General features: G+C 44.8%; 1 protein-coding gene across 6 annotated transcripts in view; it reads right to left on the minus strand.

Annotated features, from left to right (window-relative positions):
* Nucleotides 1-20,437, minus strand: part of TAF1C (TATA-box binding protein associated factor, RNA polymerase I subunit C) — a 52,776-nt gene that overhangs the window by 8,388 nt on the left and 23,951 nt on the right. For 4 of the 6 annotated variants that reach the window (XM_078771185.1, XM_068107855.2, XM_078771188.1 and 1 more), the window contains 6 exons: nt 19,342-19,431; nt 11,218-11,267; nt 10,296-10,528; nt 2,136-2,270; nt 709-832; nt 464-535 (listed from right to left, as the gene is read on the minus strand). In XM_078771185.1, coding sequence (XP_078627311.1) covers nt 464-535; nt 709-832; nt 2,136-2,270; nt 10,296-10,528; nt 11,218-11,267; nt 19,342-19,431 — 704 coding nt within the window. The remainder of the gene's footprint in view (nt 1-463; nt 536-708; nt 833-2,135; nt 2,271-10,295; nt 10,529-11,217; nt 11,268-19,341; nt 19,432-20,437) is intronic. The other 2 variants (XM_078771189.1, XM_078771187.1) reach the window with 1 other exon arrangement.

Genomic DNA, 20,437 nt, shown 5'->3' on the forward strand with positions numbered 1-20,437 from the left:
AACAATTTTACACTTAATGTCATCTACTATTATCAATAGAACTCATGTGACTGCAGCAATGTCGCCTATTGGTCGTGACAGTTTTTCCCTTCACTCGTCGATTGGTCATGGCACTGACCAATTGGGTGTGACCGTTTGTCCCAGCATCGTTATTCACTGGTCGATTAGTCGCGACACTGACCAATTGGGTGTGACTGTTTTTTCCCAGCATCGTTATTCGTGTCTACTGTCGTCACATCTATCCGCGTCGTGATGCCAAGGTGCAGGGGGGAGCACAATGAGTTGAGGGTGAGCCAACGTGTGAAGGGAGCTGTGGATAAGTTGTAGGTGAGACATAGTCAAAGTGAAAAAAAGGAGCCACAGGTGAGGCGTGGTGAAGGTGTGAATGGAGCAGTTGGTGAGGTGTGTTCAAAGCACAAAGGAAGCCGGACATGGTGTTGTATGAATGAGCAGCAAGATTCACCCTTTCTCTGCCCTCCATAAGTAGGCAGCTCCAGTTTCTGTCACCACTGCTGCTTCTCCTGGTAGGTGTGGACTGTATGAAGACAAACATCTGTAAGTCGGTACCTCAGCCAAAACAGTCAAAGCTTTTCAGGTGGTCATGTAGTGTAGGAAAGATGAAGTCAAACTCAACTTCCATTCCCCTTTTACTAGATGCATCAAAACATCGGAGACCCTCAATTATCAAAATGTCCCAATGATCTTCACCTGAGTGCAAGACAGGAAGCTGGAGTTTTCAACCCCACAACCTCAATGCAGTGAGATTGTGTTGAATCTCCAGAAGGCAGCTTCCACAAACCACAAAAATAGCTGGAACGCACACCAGCATAGACTGAAAAGAAGAAAAGAAGCAAGGCTCAGTAGATTAATTTATTTTTAATTGAAACAAAAACACAGGAAAAAATGGTTCATTTCCTAGAAAGGAGAATTGTTCTGCAACCTGAAACTTCCAACAGTGATGCAGGTATATGAACTGGAAAACTTGGGAAGCTACAATAATAATAATGCCATGATCGATACTCTCTATATTCAAGGTTGGTTGCAAAGGGCCTTAAGTAACAAGTATGAATAACAGGTCTGCAGTGACTGAAAAATTAAATCCATGTTTCATGATATGTTTTGTTGATAAGTTGGCCTCCAAAGCCAGACTCCGATTGGGCATCCTCCGTCATCCAAAGTCCTTCCTTGGCACACCTGAATTCCTATCCACCTACAAGATTTTCATCAGCAGCTTGATGGAGTACTGCTCTTCCCTCTGGGCTGGCTCCCCTGCCTCACATCTTGCTCAGCTTGACACTGGAAACCAAGGCCTTAAAGATTTTTGTAATCTCCCACGATGAAGCTGAGTCTATGGGCCTATCACTTCACCATCGCAGACAGGTCGATGGTCTCTCTGTCTTCTATCGCCTCCTTTCTGGTCTTGCACCCTCTGCCCTTTCCGTGCTCTGTCCTTCTTTCACCCCTCTCCCCCATCCCCCCTCCAGGTTTCTGCAAGACTCCCACGGTCCACCATCAACCCGCTTCTTCCAGGATCATTTCTCACCTTCACTCATTTGTTCCTTGTTTTCCCCTCCTGTGGAATCAACTTCCACATCCTCTTCAATCTCATTCTTCCCATCAGTTCATCAAGAAAGCTGTTCACCACCATCTCAGATTGTCACCAATCCAACATAATGATCTACCCTCGTTAACCCACTCCCCAATCCCTCCCCCCTCTAAATTTCCAGTTTTCCCTCCTTGGAGTTTCCTTCTGTATCCATCTTGTCCACCCCCCATGCATGTGTGTTTTGCATCCTGTTTTTGTCTGTTACGTCCTGATCCGTTCAGTGTACTCACACTTCATAGGTATTGAGCTGTGGATCCACCTTTATGAACATGAAACAAAGTGCTCTTCCACGAACCTTGAGTATGTATACCAAAAAATAAAACTTGACGGGACTGTTCTGCTGCTTTGCAGGGTGTGGTGAATGTATCTTGCAGATTCTTCCAACATACTAGTTAACAAATTCCATCCTCATTTAAAGCCCTGTGCACCTCTAACATTTCTGGTTATACCCCACCAGAATCTTGTATCCGCCTTTTAAATTTAAAACAAAAATCCAGGGGAATCCTGGCAAAAACAAAGAGGGACTCACCATCTCCATGTATAGAACTGCTGCTGATCTGATGGATGCATCCCTGCAGGTGGAAGAGTACACGCGATTGCGATGGCACCAGGCAAGATTTTCCACATATCCTCCTTTGACAATTGCACACCAGTTCCTGAAAAGCTAATAATTGCCAGAGTTCATTTAAAAAAAACAATAAAAAAACCAATCGCTTCAAACACAACAAGATCTCAAAGTAAGTTGTGAGTCTTAATCATCAGTCTCTCAAAAGAGTATATAAAAGGAGAGTAGTAAAGAATGGTGCCAGTGCCAAGACCAAGATATGCATGTGTTTTAGCATCTATTCTCGCTTTTCCATGTCCAGCTGTTATTTTCTAGTTTATCTAGCAAAGTTGCAAGGTGCATGGCTTTATTATGGTGCATGGCTTTATTATGACAAGTTATAAACAAGTTTGAGTTTCAGGGCATTTCCCCAATTTTTCACAGAGTTATGCCCTTTTTGAACTTAGAGAAAATATCACATACTAGCGGGGTCACCCGTGGGAATCCCACGGGCATGGATGTGTGTGACATTTCGACATATCGAGTTAGATGCTGCACCTGCACATTCAGTTATATAAAATGGTTACTGGCAATTGATCACATCCACAAATGATGTAATCCACACAATTTATGTACTTTACATAACGTTAATAGGAATACATGCCCGTGTAGATGGGAAATACAGTTTGTTTGAAATAAATCACAAATATCAGAAGAAAGTTTTTAAAATTTAGAACTATTTTCACTCAGAGTTAAACATCACCGTAATATTATGCGGTTGCTTCAACGTTTTCGGTGAATTATATGTCATCATTGAGATTTTTTTGGAATTTTTTTTTTTGAAATGAGATTTTTATATATTAAAAAACGGCTAAAAAGCATCAGAACAGCTGTGAAACAGCATCAAAACAGCAGTGAAAAAGCATCAAAACACTATCAAAACAACAGTGGAAAGCGTCAAAATAGCAGTGAAAAAGCATCAAAACAGCAGTGAAAAAGCATCAAAACAGCAGTGAAAAAGCATCAAAACAGCAGTGAAAAAGCATCAAAACAGCAGTGAAAACGCATCAAAACAGCAACAATGGTCCGGTGATTTTTCAATCACCGCAACTAAATGTGTCGGAGTAATTAACTATTTTCCTTCGTGCCCTCCTTTTGTTGCCTGAATGGTGTCACTGCAGGACCTCCGGGTAAACAACATTACGGGTGAAGATTCCACTGTGGCCATCAATTTTTCCCTGTTGGCCATTATTGACTACCTTTACCTTGACATCCTCAAATCGTTTAGCACGCGACAATGCAACATATAATTGGCCATGGCTGAAGACGGGTTCTGGTAAGTAAATCCCAACTTTGTGTAATGTTTGACCTTGACTCTTGTTTATTGAGAAAGAGAATGCCACACGAACTGGAAATTGATGGCGTTTGAGTACGAATGGTAGTGTTGTATCGGAAGGTGCAATACTAATCCTGGGTCTAAATGTGCGTGTTCCTTTGTGACTGCCAGAAATTATTTCTCAGTCTATTATGTTTGGCAACAATCTTTTAACAACCAATCTTGCACCATTGCACAGTCCCTGTTTCGGATCAAAGTTACGGCGTAACATGATGACAGCACCATCTTTGAGACGAAGTTTGTGCAATGGCATTCCAGAAGGAGTTAATTGATTTAGGAATTCCATAGGATAATTTAGTGCCTCTTCAGGGTCATCACAGACAATGGAATCAGCGCTGAAGTACATCTTTTCTTCCCCAGGAAATGCATCCAGTATCTCATCGTTGATCACAAATGTGGATTCATTCTTTGGACACAACACGGCTCGTTGTGCCAGCGCATCATAGCTTGAATGGATTTCATTCAAATTACTGAAAACAGCCTCTGCTAAAGAAATGTTGTCTTCTACACAGATACGATCAGGCAGTCGTATTAAATCTGAGTCAGGAATTGTTTCCACAGTCCCATTTCCAACCGACAGTAACCATTTTGAGAATTCTTCGTCATCATTAGCTCTCATGTTTGATGTTAAGTTCAGCTGTTTGAACTTTGGCCACAACTTGCTACGCTTGATGCATGTGGTGATGATTGCTGCAGGTGCAGCGCGAGGTACAACGGGCAAAACCTGCCTGAAGTCCCCACCAAGAAGTAAGACCTTTCCACCAAAAGGAATGTTGTTGCTGGTTACATCCCGGAGACATCGATCAACAGTCGCTAAAGCATATGCTGGAGCCATAGGTGCTTCATCCCAAATGAATAGGTTGGCCTTCCTTAGAGCATCTGCATCTTTACTCGTAGGTGATATGTTGCATGTGGAGTTTTCCAAAATGGGCACTGGCAATTTAAATCGATGGTGCGATGTACGGCCCCCTGCTAGCAATGTTGCTGCAATGCCCGAGTACGCCATTGGAAGAACCAAACGACACTGGCCTCGCAAGATGTGCAGAAGCGTATTATAGAGAAAGGTCTTGCCACTTCCGCTCGGTCCATCAACGAAAAACAACCGGTTGCCTGTGTACTGGTCCCTACAATGAACGGCCTGTAGGACCTCATCTACAATTTGGATTTGGTCATCATTTAGTAGTTGTCTGTTGTTTTCACCTTTTTCATATTCATCTCCTGGTACATACTGATAATCATCGCTCGAAAGATCTTCAACAGTGTCTGGAGGTACTGGTAACTGAAATGCTTCCAAGGTCTGTCCATGTCTCAGGAGGAAGGACTGTATTTCTCGCAATGCCATGAAAATACTCTGTTCCAAGATATGGCCGCTGTGCACAAAATCTTTGCAAAGGTCGTTTTTATATTTTTCCCACAGTGCCGACGTGTCTGTTGGTGTGCAGAATATGCATAGGGTTGCAAAAAGAGATCTCAATTGTTGTGGCATGGCAAAGATAACTCCATCAGCTAAGGACCTGTCCCATTCTGTATCATCTTCTGTTAAATGTAATTTCCTGGCTGCATCCTTGTATGTTTCACAAACTGCTCCATCTACGGTTCTGAGATCTTCAAATGATGTTTTACCAGGGCAGTGCAGCAGGAGTACACGAAGATGAAAGCGCTCAATGTCCATAGGGCTTGCCGAAACCATGCGTCCGATAACCTTGTTGCCGCCCCGGCGTCGAAGTTTCCATGTCTTTCATCCATCTTCAAATATGTAATATTTTGGAATGTCATGGTACAGATAACTTCGTGCCTCAGGGTCTCTCTGGTTTAACTGAAACCAAGCTGTAAGTGTTGTACCCCTATGTCGTACAATGGCTTCTTCCTCGTTACCATCCCTGAACACAACAGTCTGCAATTCAGGTAAGTGTACCGCAGGTCTGGTGATGGAATGGGACTGTTTGTGCATTTCAAATTCCATCAATCTCCATGCTGCCTCTGGGGCACTGACATATCTGCAGTCCAAATAGGTCTTTATTTCGTCCACCTCCACTCTCCCGCGCTCTCGAATTTCGATGCTGGCACAGTCATGTCCCTTGTACACATATTTAAATAAGTACTTTATACTCTTTATGCTTGCGCAAACCTCAATGTTGATGTGTGTGTGCTCTGTACTTCTTCAGTAAATAAGCATTGAATGGGACCACAAATTGGCAATCAACATCGGTTCCATGAACGGTTATGGTGGGTCCATTTGGGGGATGCTTGTAAAGGGCATAGCCATCTATGCTCGCAAGTGTCTCTGCAGCATACGCTTTTGGAAGGCCTTTACTGCACACTCCATCTTTCACACAAATCGAATGGCGATTTAAAGTGCCTTTGTAGCTTGAGCTGTATCCAAAATAAATAATTGTGCAAATTGTGCTTGTTCATGTACATGTGATGGATGTAATGGACCACAGCGATGGTACATTTGACCGTGGATTTTGAAACAGTACGGTCCATTTCCTGGAGGAGATGACATCTGAGCACCCATTGATGCAAAAGCTAATGCCGAATTGTAATTCCGGATATTGTCTCGGAAGTTGCGACATTTTCCATCGTCACCCTGATAAAGTTGTTGCAGTCGAGCAGGTACGGCAAATAGTGGAGGCAATTTAACTTTTCCCTTGGAACAACACAGTGTAAATCCATCCCCTTGTCCTGTTGATTCATTTGTGAAATGGTGTGCAGAACAGTACACACATGGTGATGTCATTGGACCGCAACTATGCTCTTGAACAATATTATCGGATACTTCGGCCGGATTCATTATGGCTGCGGTTGTATATGTTTGCTGAGCACTCCAACGTCTTTGTTGCTCAGCATGCCGTGCGAGTCTGTGTTGACGTTCATCGACGGTCTCGTTCTCACACCTCATCGTTGTTGCAGCAGCATCCTGTGCGAGTCTGTGTTCATGTTCCTCGACTGTCTCGTTGTCCCTCCTCATCGTTGTTGCAGCAGCATCCTGTGCGAGTCTGTGTTCACGTTCCTCGACTGTCTCGTTCTCCCTCATCGTTGTTGCAGCAGCATCCTGTGCGAGTCTGTGTTCACGTTCCTCGACTGTCTCGTTCCCCCTCCTCATCGTTGTTGCAGCAGCATCCTGTGAGAGTCTGTGGTCACGTTCGTCGAGGGTCTCGTTCTCCCTCCTCATTGTTGTTGCAGCAGCATCCTGTGCGAGTCTGTGTTCACGTTCCTCAACTGTCTCGTTCTCCCTCCTCATCGTTGTTGCAGCAGCATCCTGTGCGAGTCTGTGTTCACGTTCCTCAACTGTCTCGTTCTTCTGTCTCATTCGTTTTCTTGCTGCAACCTGTTCAAGTCTGCATTGACGTTCGTCGATGGACTCGTTCTCCCGTCTCATTCGTTTTCTTGCTGCATCCTGTTCAAGTCTGCATTGACGTTCGACGACGGACTCGTTCGCCCTTCTCATTCGTTTTCTTGCTGCATCCTGTTCAAGTCTGCGTTCTTCATCGACTGTGTCATTCATTTTGGAAATGGAAGTTTCCACGCAACGCATGAATTGTCACGATCGTCAAGAGGAAGTGTCTTGTCATCATCAAATGACAAATAAATTTACAATGTGAAAATTAAAGATTTCAAATAAACCTATTTAAAGTGTATGCGCAAATAACTAATAAATAAAAAAAACGAAGAAATATCTCTCGGTAATTCCCTGAACCATGTTTTACTTCTGGCTAATAATGTTGAATGAAATAAAAACGAAGAAATATATGTCGTTTTGTGACGACTGTCATCAAAAGTAAAAGTAATATATCTTAACGGAAAAGAAAAAGCGAATTTTAAATATATGTCGACTGTTATTTTAGGCGGTGTATTTTCGTTTATCATCATGGCGTGATTAAAAAATATATATCTCTGCATTTTCCTCTCCAATACCTCCTCACACACCGGCCCATGTTTACATATACACACACACACATACATATTACACATATGCATACACATATATGCACATTATACACATATATACATCTCCACACACACACACAAACAAACAACAACATGCATGTTAAGGCCATTTTCTCTGCTAGAGCGGGGGTTAGCCTACATATATGCACGCACGCACACACACACACACACACACACACACACACACACACACACACACACACACACACACACACACACACACACACACACACACACACACACACACACACACACACACACACACACACGTATATATCCCACATCCCACATGTATATACAAGTTTAAAGTGTACGTGCCCTTCCCCCCTCCCCCGCCCGGCAACGCTGGGTACTTCTGCTGGTAACTAATAAAATAAAAACGAAGAAATATCTCTCGGTAATTTCATGAAACTCGGTGGAATTGGATGAAATTCGCTCGGTGAATTCACTCGGTTTATTCGATTCGGCTCGGTTCACTCGGTTTAAAGAAAAAGCGATAATGTCGACATGTTGCCGTCTGTGTCATGTTGGGCGGTGTATGATACATGTTGGGCGGTTGTTGGCGGTTGGGCGGTGGGCGGTGATATGGTGTATTTTAAAAAATATATCTCTGCATTTTCCCGCGTTGCTGACACAGAGTCTAAAACCATCAATAAAAATGAAATCAGATGGTGAGTTAGATTGGAGATAAAGGCGTGAGAGAGACTCAAGAAGCGCCTTGAAGTTACAGGCATTTGAGATTTCATTTCATTCTATAAACGGAAACTTTCATCGGATTTTCTTCCCGTTTTTTTTTCAACCGAGTCTAAAACTATGTTAGCGACTGCAAAAAATGAAATGATATATCGAATTAGAATTGAAAAATAAACCTGTGTGAGAGAGAAAGACAGCACGGGCCTAACTAAACAGGCCTCAAAGCTATTCGAGAAGGAGTGGGTGGAGCTACTCTGCAAACCGAGTAAGCCACACCCCCGGACAGACGTCCAACAGACAGACAGACAGACAGAATCACCGACGCCTATTATAATATAGATTATACATGAGTCTATTTTCAGCTGCCCTGACTCCACCCCATTGCTTTACACCCATTGGCTGGACAGCAGTCCCGACCCCACTGCATTTAAAATTATGTGCCACCATTCTATGAAGCAGCAAAGATCGGCAGGCCTCAGGCCTTAGTTTAGGCCTGCATGTTAGTCCATGGCCCAGTGCAATTGCAGTTGTTGTTCTTTCGTATGCAGCATGTGGCTGCTGGTTGCATCATTTCTCTGGAAGCGAATTTGTGCCGCTGATGCAGTGCCCCAATTACCAGCGATCTGGTACTCAATTTGCCAACCCCGGAAGGATGACAGGCTGAGTCAACCTGCCTGGCATTAATTCAACAATCGACCGGGATTTAAACTCAGGATCAGGGTTCCTAGGCCAGCACCCTAACCATCACATTTTTACTGGACAAGACAGGTTTCACATCGATCGGTGAAGCTCTTTTGGAGAAGAGATTTTTTTTTAAAGATCGGCTTTCAAGCTAATATGGCGGCCAAACCACATGACAGATGACATGAAAAATGTACACTCTGCATACATATGGGTAGGAGATCACGTTTGTGAAGTTTCGTGTTGATCGGATAAGGTAAGTTTCTCTATCCAAAATGGCTGCCAAACCACGTGACCTACGGTCATCATTTTCAAACTATATGTAACAGTGGTGTTAGATGACATTTGTAAAATTTTGCATCGATAGAGTAAGCGGTTTCAGAGATATAATTATTTAATATTTTCCTTCAATCCAATATGGCTGCCACACCATGTGACCAATGTTTTCGTGATCATCTTTTTATCGCCATGCCTAGTCAATGACACACATAAAGTTTCGAGTCAATCGATTTGGTGGTTTGGGAGAAGATGTTTTTTTAAAGGTTTTAGATCAAATCAAATATGGCTGCCAAACCATGACCTATGATATCAAAATTTTAATATTTCAATACAAATGGGTCATAGATCATGTGCCTGCAATTTCAGATTTTTAGGTTAAGGCATTTGATTAAAACATTTATGGCTGGTATACCACTTCACCAATGATGTCATCATTATCATGCTTTTGTTCCCCATTGGGAGTAATTGACAATGTGCCAAGTTTCAAAATTTTCCATTCAGCAGTTTCCGAGAAATATTTTTTGAATTGTTTGCGTTTAATTTGAGATGGCTACCATACCACGTGACCTATGACATCACAATTATCACAAAAACATTCTGCATGGGTGTCACTCCTACCCTGAAAGTTTCGTCTTAATCGGACATGTGTTTGCTGGGAAAAACGAGGTTTAACCCATACGGACGGGCAACCCAAAAACATAATGCCTCCAGCCACCTTCGGGGACAGAGGCATAAAAGCAATCGTACCCGTGTCCCAAGGAAGCGGTTCAGTTCAGCAATTTTGAATACGAAATAGGCAAAGCCTAGAAACGAACGAACCCCGTTAGAATTACCCTTTAGAACCCCTTCGAATTACCCTTTAGAATTACCCCCTAGTACTTCCTGGAATTACGCTTTAGAACCCTATACAATTAACTTTTAGAACCATATACAATTACCCTTTAGAATCCTATACAATTACCCTTTAGAACCCTGTAGAATTACCCTTCAGAAAACTTTAAAATTAAACACGGTAGGTTAGAAAGGTTCTTCTTAATTTTTGACGGACGGATGGACGGAAGGACATAGCCGAACATTGAAGCGGCTTCACCGCCTAAAAATAAAAAGAGGAAAAGCTTATGAAAATTATGCATTGTAACATATACCGAGGGTGTCCATGGCGCTTCCTGTTGCAAAAGCAAGGACACCGTGGTTACTTCGTTCTTCCAACTGTTCAAATTGCAGGGAGCCCCCCGTGGCTGTTTCCTGCTGATTAAACCTAGCAGTGATGTTAGACTGCAGGTCTTCATTCAGCAGGGATGACAGGCAGCGTGGGGGAACCTCGTGCAAAGCTGTACCTAAAAGTCCAGCAAGCTTGAACATCTGCCAACCATACCGACTGTAAAAAGTAATGAGTGAAGTTGGAAATTGACATTTTCTCATTGTATCAATACAAAATGTTCCCGAGTTACCCAAAGAATCAAAGTTTAATATGCCATTAGCATTTGAGAGAGGGAGAGAGGGAGGGAGGGGGAGAGGGGAAGAGGGGCAGAGGGGGAGAGCTGGAGAGGGGGAGAAGGGGAGAGGGAGAGAGGGGGAAAGGGGGAGAGCGGGAGAGAGAGAGCGAGAGCGAGAGAGAGAGAGAGAGGGAGAGAGAGAGGGAGAGAGAGAGAGAGAGAGAGAAAGGGAGAAAATGAGAGAGAGAAGGGGAGAGAGAGGGGAGTGATGGGGAGAGAAGTGGGGAGAGGAGTGGGGAGAGGGAGGGGAGTGAGGGGACAAAAGTGAGGAGAGGGAGGGGAGTGAGGGGACAAAAGTGAGGAGAGGGAGGGGAAGTGAGGGGAGAGAAGTGGGGAGAGAAGTGGGGAGGGGATGTGGGGAGGGGATGTGGGGAGGGGATGTGGGGAGGGGAAGTGAGGGGGAGAGAAGTGGGGAGAGGGGGGAGAGGGGGGGGGGGGGGGAGAGAGAGAGAGAAGGAAACATTAACCTACTAGTAAGGGGCCTAATGGTGGTTTTATTCAGAAATATTACATTTTACCATAAGATATCTCATGGGAAAACACCTCCAACTTTCTTATGCAAGTTACTTACCCATTCTTCATCAATCCTGGTATGCTCACACACTTCCTTCCATCACCTGGCTGTGGAAAATGTACAGATAATTAGTCAATGACAGCCCATTTCCCTACTATCCTGTCATTCATAAATGTTTCTCTACAACTCAACCAACAGACAATGAAGTATTACCATTAATGAAGTACCACCACTATAACCACCACAAATTGTGTACATGATTTTTCTAAAGGCCAAAAAAAAAAAATCGTAATAAATGCTGTTCGGGATTGAAAACGAGAAGCCCTCAGCGACTTTTTTTTTCCTTTCTATCACCAACGCAACCCTTTTAGTCAACAACAACCCAGCTTTCTTTTAGTTCAACCCGCTGGGGCACCCGGTCGTTGACGTTCAACCAGCTGGGGCACCCGGTCGTTGACGTTCAACCAGCTGGGGCACCCGGTCGTTGACGTTCAACCAGCTGGGGCACCCGGTCGTTGACGTTCAACCAGCTGGGGCACCCGGTCGTTGACGTTCAACCCGCTGGGGCACCCGGTCGTTGACGTTCAACCCGCTGGGGCACCCGGTCGTTGACGTTCAACCCGCTGGGGCACCCGGTCGTTGACGTTCAACCCGCTGGGGCACCCGGTCGTTGACGTTCAACCCGCTGGGGCACCCGGTCGTTGACGTTCAACCCGCTGGGGCACCCGGTCGTTGACGTTCAACCCGCTGGGGCACCCGGTCGTTGACGTTCAACCCGCTCGTTGACGTTCAACCCGCTGGGGCACCCGGTCGTTGCCGTTCAACCAGCTGGGGCACCCGGTCGTTGCCGTTCAACCAGCTGGGGCACCCGGTCGTTGCCGTTCAACCAGCTGGGGCACCCGGTCGTTGCCGTTCAACCAGCTGGGGCACCCGGTCGTTGCCGTTCAACCAGCTGGGGCACCCGGTCGTTGCCGTTCAACCAGCTGGGGCACCCGGTCGTTGCCGTTCAACCAGCTGGGGCACCCGGTCGTTGCCGTTCAACCAGCTGGGGCACCCGGTCGTTGCCGTTCAACCAGCTGGGGCACCCGGTCGTTGCCGTTCAACCAGCTGGGGCACCCGGTCGTTGCCGTTCAACCAGCTGGGGCACCCGGTCGTTGCCGTTCAACCAGCTGGGGCACCCGGTCGTTGCCGTTCAACCAGCTGGGGCACCCGGTCGTTGCCGTTCAACCAGCTGGGGCACCCGGTCGTTGCCGTTCAACCAGCTGGGGCACCCGGTCGTTGCCGTTCAACCAGCTGGGGCACCCGGTCGTTGCCGTTCAACCAGCTGGGGCACCCGGTCGTTGCCGTTCAACCAGCTGGGGCACCCGGTCGTTGCCGTTCAACCAGCTGGGGCACCCGGTCGTTGCCGTTCAACCAGCTGGGGCACCCGGTCGTTGCCGTTCAACCAGCTGGGGCACCCGGTCGTTGCCGTTCAACCAGCTGGGGCACCCGGTCGTTGCCGTTCAACCAGCTGGGGCAACCGGTCGTTGCCGTTCAACCAGCTGGGGCACCCGGTCGTTGCTGTTCAGCCAGCTGGGGCACCCGGTCGTTGCTGTTGAACCAGCTGGGGCACCCGGTCGTTGCTGTTCAACCAGCTGGGGCACCCGGTCGTTGCTGTTCAACCAGCTGGGGCACCCGACCGTTGCTGTTCAACCAGCTGGGGCACCCGACCGTTGCTGTTCAACCAGCTGAGGCACCTGACCAATGTTGGCCTTTGCTGTTCTAATTCTACTGGCATTTGGAAGAAATCAAATTTTGATTTTTTTCCCCCCTATCTTTTGTGGGGGCCTAAAACATTTTCCTACACTCGATGAGGAATGGGGTTGAGGATCATTTAATATTACCTATCACGCAGCTATAAAGACAAAGGCACTATAGAGTGATTTTAAAAAAAATCCAGAAATATCACACTTTTTTTTTCAACGTTATGTTTTTTTTTTGGCCTAAAACACACCCCATTACTCACTGATGAAACTCTGAAAGTTTGACAAAGATCCGTTCAGCCAACTCTGAGGAAAATGGCAACACACAAGCATCTTTCTTATAGAAACACACAGAACTGGAATGGCACTCATTCTGAAATAGAAAGAATATGTAACTACCCAGACTCTTACTAGAGCTGGCTGTCTGACCAAACTGAACAACCGGGCAAGAAGGACCTTGGTCAGGGAGGTGACCAAGAACCCAATGACCACTTTCACAGAACTAGAGTTCCTTGGCTGAGATGGAAGAACCCGCTGGAAGGACAACAGCCTCTGAAGCACTTCAGAAATCTAGGCTTTATGGGAGAGTGGCCAGACGGAAGCCACTCTTGAGAAAAAGGCACACGACAGCATGCCTGGGAGTTTACAAAAAGGCATGTGAAAGACTCAGGAGACCATGAGTCAAAAGATTCTGTGGTTTGATGAGACGAAAATTGAACTCTTTGTCCTGAATGCAAAGCGCTTCGTCTGGTGGAAACTGATCACAGCTTATCGCCCATCTAACACCATATCTACCGTGAAGCATGGTGGTGGCAGCATCATGCTATGAGGATGCTTTTCAGCAGCAGTGACTGGGAGACTTGTAAGGATGGAGAGAACAATGAATGGAGACAAATACAGGCAAATCCTTGAGGAGAACCTGTTTCAGAGTGCAAAAGACCTTAGTCTGTGGCAAAGATTTACGTCCCAACAGGACAGTAGTTCTCAAACTTTTTTGGACTACCGCCCCCTTCTGCCTTCTTGGACCGGCCCAATTCCCCCCTTGTCCTATCGTTCGTGGTCGGACACCCATAATTTATGTAGAGAGGAAGCAAAAATAACAGAAGCCAAATATTTTCTGAATATTTTACTTTATTTTACTTTACTTTTTATTTTATTTTGCACGACCTACAATGTTTCAGCAGAACAGGTCCAGGTGAGCCAAACTGGAAATCTGTTATCACAGGCCCAAATACCTTCAGTGTGAAGGGTGGGCCTGGTGACTCGCTGCGAGATTACGAACGTCTGGCTCCATCTCAGTGAGGTAGAGATGCAGATCACCCCTCTTGGTAATGTCAAGGCGGTTTCGATACTTGGTCAGCAGCACCATCACGGCGCTGAACCCTCTTTCAACGAGGTATGATGTGGGGAACGCCATCAGCAGCAGTTCTGCCTCTGTCCACATTGCGGGGTATTCGCCCCGCTCCAGAATCCAGAATTTGCCGTATTCATGCTGCGAGAACCTTGCCTTCGCCTTATCATCATTGTGCAGGTTGATAATTTCGTCCTGTAATTCGCGCTTCACATCTTGAATGTCACATTTGAATGGGTTGCTCACCCATGCGGGCACCGACAGTTCTAGCATGTCTCTGAAACGCTGCTCCATATCTCCACGAATCTTCTCAAGGTGATTGCAATAAACGAGCAGCTCTTCATCAGAAACAGCAGTTTCCTTTGCCAACCGGGGAAAGTGGTACATATCTCTGCGGCCGAGGGTTTCCCTGTGCAGAGTTGCCTTGGTTACGAACACGCCGATCACTTTCTTTGCTTTAATCAGCATCATATGGTCACCCTGGAGTTGTTTGTTGACATCATTCAGTATACTGAATACGTCTGTGAGGTAAGCCACATCATGCTCAATCGCATTCACTTTCTCTGATAGCTCCGCATCAATTTCCGACAGAAACTCGACCACTGTTGAGAAGAGGGCATGGAAACGGGTCAAACCTAATACCTACACGACATCAGCAAATATGTGATCATAAAAACCATGCGAAGGGGGAAAGAATGTGGTCGTTGATTGGATGGCCAATTTGCCGAATGGCGCCGGGTAACCTGTTCAGACTGCAGGAATTAGCGCTCCAAATCGCCGCTGCTCCTCTAAATCGCCAGTGCCCCCCAAATCATTGCTAGCGCCCCCCTACTGGCCGTGGACTCTCGGGCGCCCCCCTAAAAGTTCCCAGCGCCCACTGGTGGGCGGTAGGGACCACTTTGAGAACCTATACAACAGGACAATGATCCCAAGCATAGAGCCAAAGCAACACTGGAATAGCTTCAGAACAAGAACGTGAAAGTCCCTGGGTGGTTCAGCTAAAGCCCAGACTTGAACCCAATTGAGAATCTGTGGAAAGACTTAAAGATTGCTGTTCACCGATGCTCCCCATCAAACTTGACAGGGCTTGAGCAGATCTGCAAGGAAGAATGGGAGAAACTCCCCAAATCCAGATGTGCAAAGCCGTAGACATTTCCAAGAGGACTCAAAGCTGTAATCACTGCCAAAGGTGCTTCTACGAAGTATTGATTCAGGGGGTTAAAATACTTATGAAAATAAAATTCCATTTTGACATTATGGGATATTATGTGTAGATCAGTGACAAAAAAAAATCTCAAATTAATCCATTTTAAATTCAGACTGTAACACAACAAAATGAAAAAAAAAAAGTCAAGGTGCATGAACACTTTCTGAAGGTGCTGTATGAAGGATTGAAGGAGCATTTCACAGAGATTACAGGTGATTGAAGGGTCCAATTAAAATCTGTCTAGACATACTGGGACATGTTGTAATCTTTGTAAACAAATACCATACGCCTATGCTAGACATTTAATAATGAAATAACGATAGTGGTACTCCCTTTAAAGGAAGAGTCCAGACCCCAAATTTTTTTTTTCGTTAAATGCTTCTACATAATCGTTGATCAGTACATAACAACATCATCTAAAAAAATAAAATCAACCCGCGAAGTCGTTTCCTTGTAATCCGACCTTAAATGTGCCAATAATCTATTATAATAGACCATCGACGAAAACGCTTCTGCAAATCTTAGACCACGTGCCCATGCACAGTATGACGTCACACGAGGTGATCGGGGAAACCGGAAATACTATAGTTGTGTTTTGTATGGGTGCAGCAAAGTCTCGGAGCCTTTTTTGCGAACACTGCATGAATTCCCGAAGGATGCCAATGTATAATGTATAATAGATAGCCAATTTATTTTGCTGGTTTATACCAATATTTGCATGTAAAGTGCAAACAACGTTTCATGATTGAAGAGCCCCTTTAAAGTATGTACGCAACCATAAATTGAGAGATTATGAACCCCCCTTTCATTCAAGAAAAACAATGGTATTATAATCATAAGCACAGGCTCGAATGCGAGTGTACTGTCACTGTGTTTCTCCAAAGACAACTGCAATGCATAGGCCTAGGCCGACACTAAATCGTAAATGACGTTTGTGTCATGTATAAAATGTGGGCTATCCTCCCCCCCTCCCCTCCCCGGGATGCGAGCATAATTGTTTATGTATCGACTTATTTCGGGGTCTAGCGGAACATGCCTGCCATAAATATAAATAAATTGGCCAAAATTCTACGAAACGTCGACGTACAGTGACGAGTGCATTTGTACACTACACTCAGTAGCTGCAGCCTGTGTGTCTGTGGCTACGCCATGATACAGCCACAAGGCGATCGGGTTTTTACCATTTTATCGATCAAACAAAGTCACTACTGCAATAACACTCGCTTGATATAAATATTCCTCGCATATTTAACCGAAACTATCAACAAGTCGGCCAGCCCAACATGTACCAGTAATCTAAATCTGCGAGCCGTTCAGCATCATCTTCATCGTTTTCCACTTCGACCTCCATATTGGCCTCTGGATCTTCGTCGGCGTATTCCGGCTCAAACTGATATGGTTGAACACCAAATTCTCTCCGTTCTATATCAAATTCTTCTACAATACTTTCCTCAGCCTCTGATACGTATTCATCGGCTGAAAAGTCCGACAGATCGGAGGAAATATCGAGCGATTCGGAGTCAGAAACTTTTTCTTCTGCCATGTTTATGCACTGTGTGCACCACGATCAGCTGAGATCTATACCTCGTGTGACGTCACAGTGACGTTACAGGGATTCCAGAACTAGTTTTTTTTTATCGTGCCTTTTTAAAAACGCATTTTACGACTAATTTATCGTCGAATTTTATTTTATTTTTAAAAATTTTACATTACCTAATTCTAAAGATTAAAATAATTAAAAAAAAATTGGGGTCTGGAGTCTTCCTTTAACCAACAACCCACATCCCTGCAACAATACTAATCTTGACACATAATAACAAAAGTCAACAAGTTAGGAATGATGCTCGCACAATTATGTTATAAATTATGAAAAAAAATACTGAAGACAATTTGCAATTATTGCAAAATGCCATTGCCCAAACTAATTTTAAAATGAAAATAAAAATATTGAACATCAACTGGCAGGACCAGTAATGGTAAAACATAATACCAAATTGCCAGCATAACACTGAGAGCTTTCAGTATACAACAAAGTCTGCAGAGAACTTGACAGTGGACATGTACATGTTACATTATTGTTACGGGGTCAACCTCGAGGGGAGCCCCGGCAGAAAGATGTATGGTCCTTGGGTGAAAATAAGTCGATCAATAACGAGTCCACACCAAGGGTTACGAACAAACCCCAATATATTCCCAAATCCCGCACAGGAATCACAATGTGTTTACAGCACTTCCATACAATCCTTATCTATAGTATAGGTGGCGCCACCTTAACCCACAACAGTGTTGGCAACACTCATGGCCCTTGCCCCCAATGTCTCTGCAATCCTCCCAGGTGACGTCGAGTCGATCCAGCGATCGGGGAATCTATGTCCGATTCCAATCCGGGGCTGGGAGTGAGGGTACTCGACAACCTCAGCGAGGATACCCGTCTTCGCAGGTTCCGCAGTAATCCGGCGCTCTCCTGACGCGCGGACTTCGGTTCACAGAGGCACGGTTCCCTTGTCCTTCACGTTCGGCGGCTCGGTCTCGAGCTGCAGTGTCAACTCTCAACCGTCTCCTTCCAATCTCTCGAACAGCGCCGGGCGCTTGGTTCCTTCCAGGACCACACGGCACCTTGACACGTAACCGGCAATCAATCACCCCGCGCAGGTAACTCCTCTCGCCAGACGGGCTTTTCCAACTCCGTTCCAAAGTAGGTAACGATCGCCTCCGCTCGCGTCGGAGCTCTCGAAGCTTAAGATGGCCGCCCTTTCTTCTCCTCCTCCTCTTCTTTACGATCCCGTTTCCGGTCTCGTTTTTCCCAGAAGGGCTCCTGACCCTTTAATCACAACAACCTTTAATAGAATATACATTAATAAGAAATGACCTGAATTGTAACCCCCATAAACCCGGAATTCGTAACAATTATGCAAAAGAAGCATAGATCTGCATAGAAGATGAGTAGTTGCCATATTGCCAGCATCTATCTCCCCACCATGCATAACCTGTGCCAATGTACAAGATGTATTCAGAAGCCAACAAATGTCATCTTTATCTTCACCAAATGCCAGCTGTGTTGTGTTTGTACAACCAGATCCTCTGCAGTTTCCACGAGCAGTACACTCAACGTTGTGCTTCTTGCATGTGCACCTCAAGCTGCTGCAGTTGGTGTGGCAGTGTCACCCGATGACCCACACCAGCTCCTCAGGAGCAGGAGCTAGGTCTGTCTGTCTAGAGAAGGACAAGCCCCTCGTCATTCTCGCATCATCCCCACTCTTTTGGAAGGAGTCCATCTTCAGATCCCTTCCAAGCTTGAACCCGAAAGTACACAGAGCAGAGAGCCTGTGGTACTTTGCTGTTGCTGAGGGTCGGTGGTAAACTCTGGTTGAACGTGAGATATGCTGGAAGCCACCTTCTCAAGAAACCGCTTGTGCTGCATCGACTCAAGTTTTTCGCTGGGTTTCCCATTGTAGAGGATCACCAAGTGAAGGTGAGCAGAGAGTCTTGATTTTGGCAGTTGAACCCATAACAGGGTTGCAGGCAGATCTTGTGTGACCTGTAGGAATATTTGGGGGACAGAGCCCAGAGAGAGCTGAGGGAGCAAGGCCGGAGAGGAGTCAGTAGAAGACAGAAAGACCACCAACCTGCCTGCGGTGAGTAAGTGAAAGGCCCTCGGAGTTAGCTTCATCACGGGAGATTCCAACGATTCTGAAAGCTTTGGTTTCAACAGCGTGAAGCCGAGCTAGGTGTGAAGCAGGAGCACCGGCCCAGAGGGGCGAACAGTTCGCAATATTAGTTCGCAATTCGTATCAATAATCAAATAAGAGGGCACATACAAGTTTCAAACCACAGGTGTTAACATTTGTCCAATCAAAAATAACTGCAGTAATTCAAGAAACCTGTGTGTTTCTGAAGGTAAAGTTTGCTTCCAAATGCTCGCCGATAGAATGAAAAAGCACCTCAGGATAATCCTCAAACAGGTTATTCACCTGCCATGAAACAAACAAAAACAAAAACAAAATAGACAAGTCAGGAGACGACAATGGTTCACGAGCGAGCGGTATTCAATGACAAAGGACGGACTATACCCGAAACAGGCCCGGAAATGTCAAAACGAAGGTTACTGACCTTGAAATGATAGAAAATAATGTATAATCAGTTATGAGGTTAGTTAGCGACACAACACCGAATATTCGGTGAAAAATTTAATGAAAAAAACAAAAACAAGTACAGATACATTCAAAGTACACCGCCCCCATGCCAAATAATTAAATATCCTACAGCGCGGCATTGCCGGGGTGCCTCTGGCGCCCGGCAATACCGCAGTGCAGCTCATAGGGGCTGCATTGGGAGGGAGAGGTGTACACTAATTGATTGATTAATTGTATAATTAAAATCAATAAAAGATTATCACAAAATATTTTCTTAATCAATTGGCTAATAGCATAACTAAACCACGAGTGCTTCATCCGAAGATGTATCTTTTAGAAATTTAATTAAATAAGTCATTAATAAAAAATTAAATAATTAATTGATTAATCAATAAATACTTAATCAATTAATCAATAAATTAATTAATCGATTAAATGATTAATCAATAAATCAAAAATATCCTTGGTAGCCACATCACTTGGTCACTGTCATGTCCAAATATTAGCTTCCCAGCTCAAAAGGTGCCTGAGATATTGGCCAAATGAGAAAGAAAATAAATAAATGATTAATAATGAAAATAAATAAATAATAATCATTAAAAAAATTAAATTATTAATCAATTCAGTCACAGAACACATAAACCACCACCATTTCATCAGAATCTGTAACTGAATTTTTTTGTTTTTTTTTAGTAATTAATCGAATAATTAAATAATTAATCAATTAATTGATAAATCAATAAATCAAAAATATCCTTGATAGCCACATCACTTGGTCACTCATGTCCAAATATTAGCTTCCGAGCTCAAAAGGTGCCTGTGATATTGGCCAAATGAGAAAGAA

The sequence above is a fragment of the Myxine glutinosa genome, chromosome 2 (assembly GCF_964187855.1).
Source record: "Myxine glutinosa chromosome 2, kmMyxGlut1.1, whole genome shotgun sequence".
NCBI lineage: Eukaryota > Metazoa > Chordata > Myxini > Myxiniformes > Myxinidae > Myxine > Myxine glutinosa.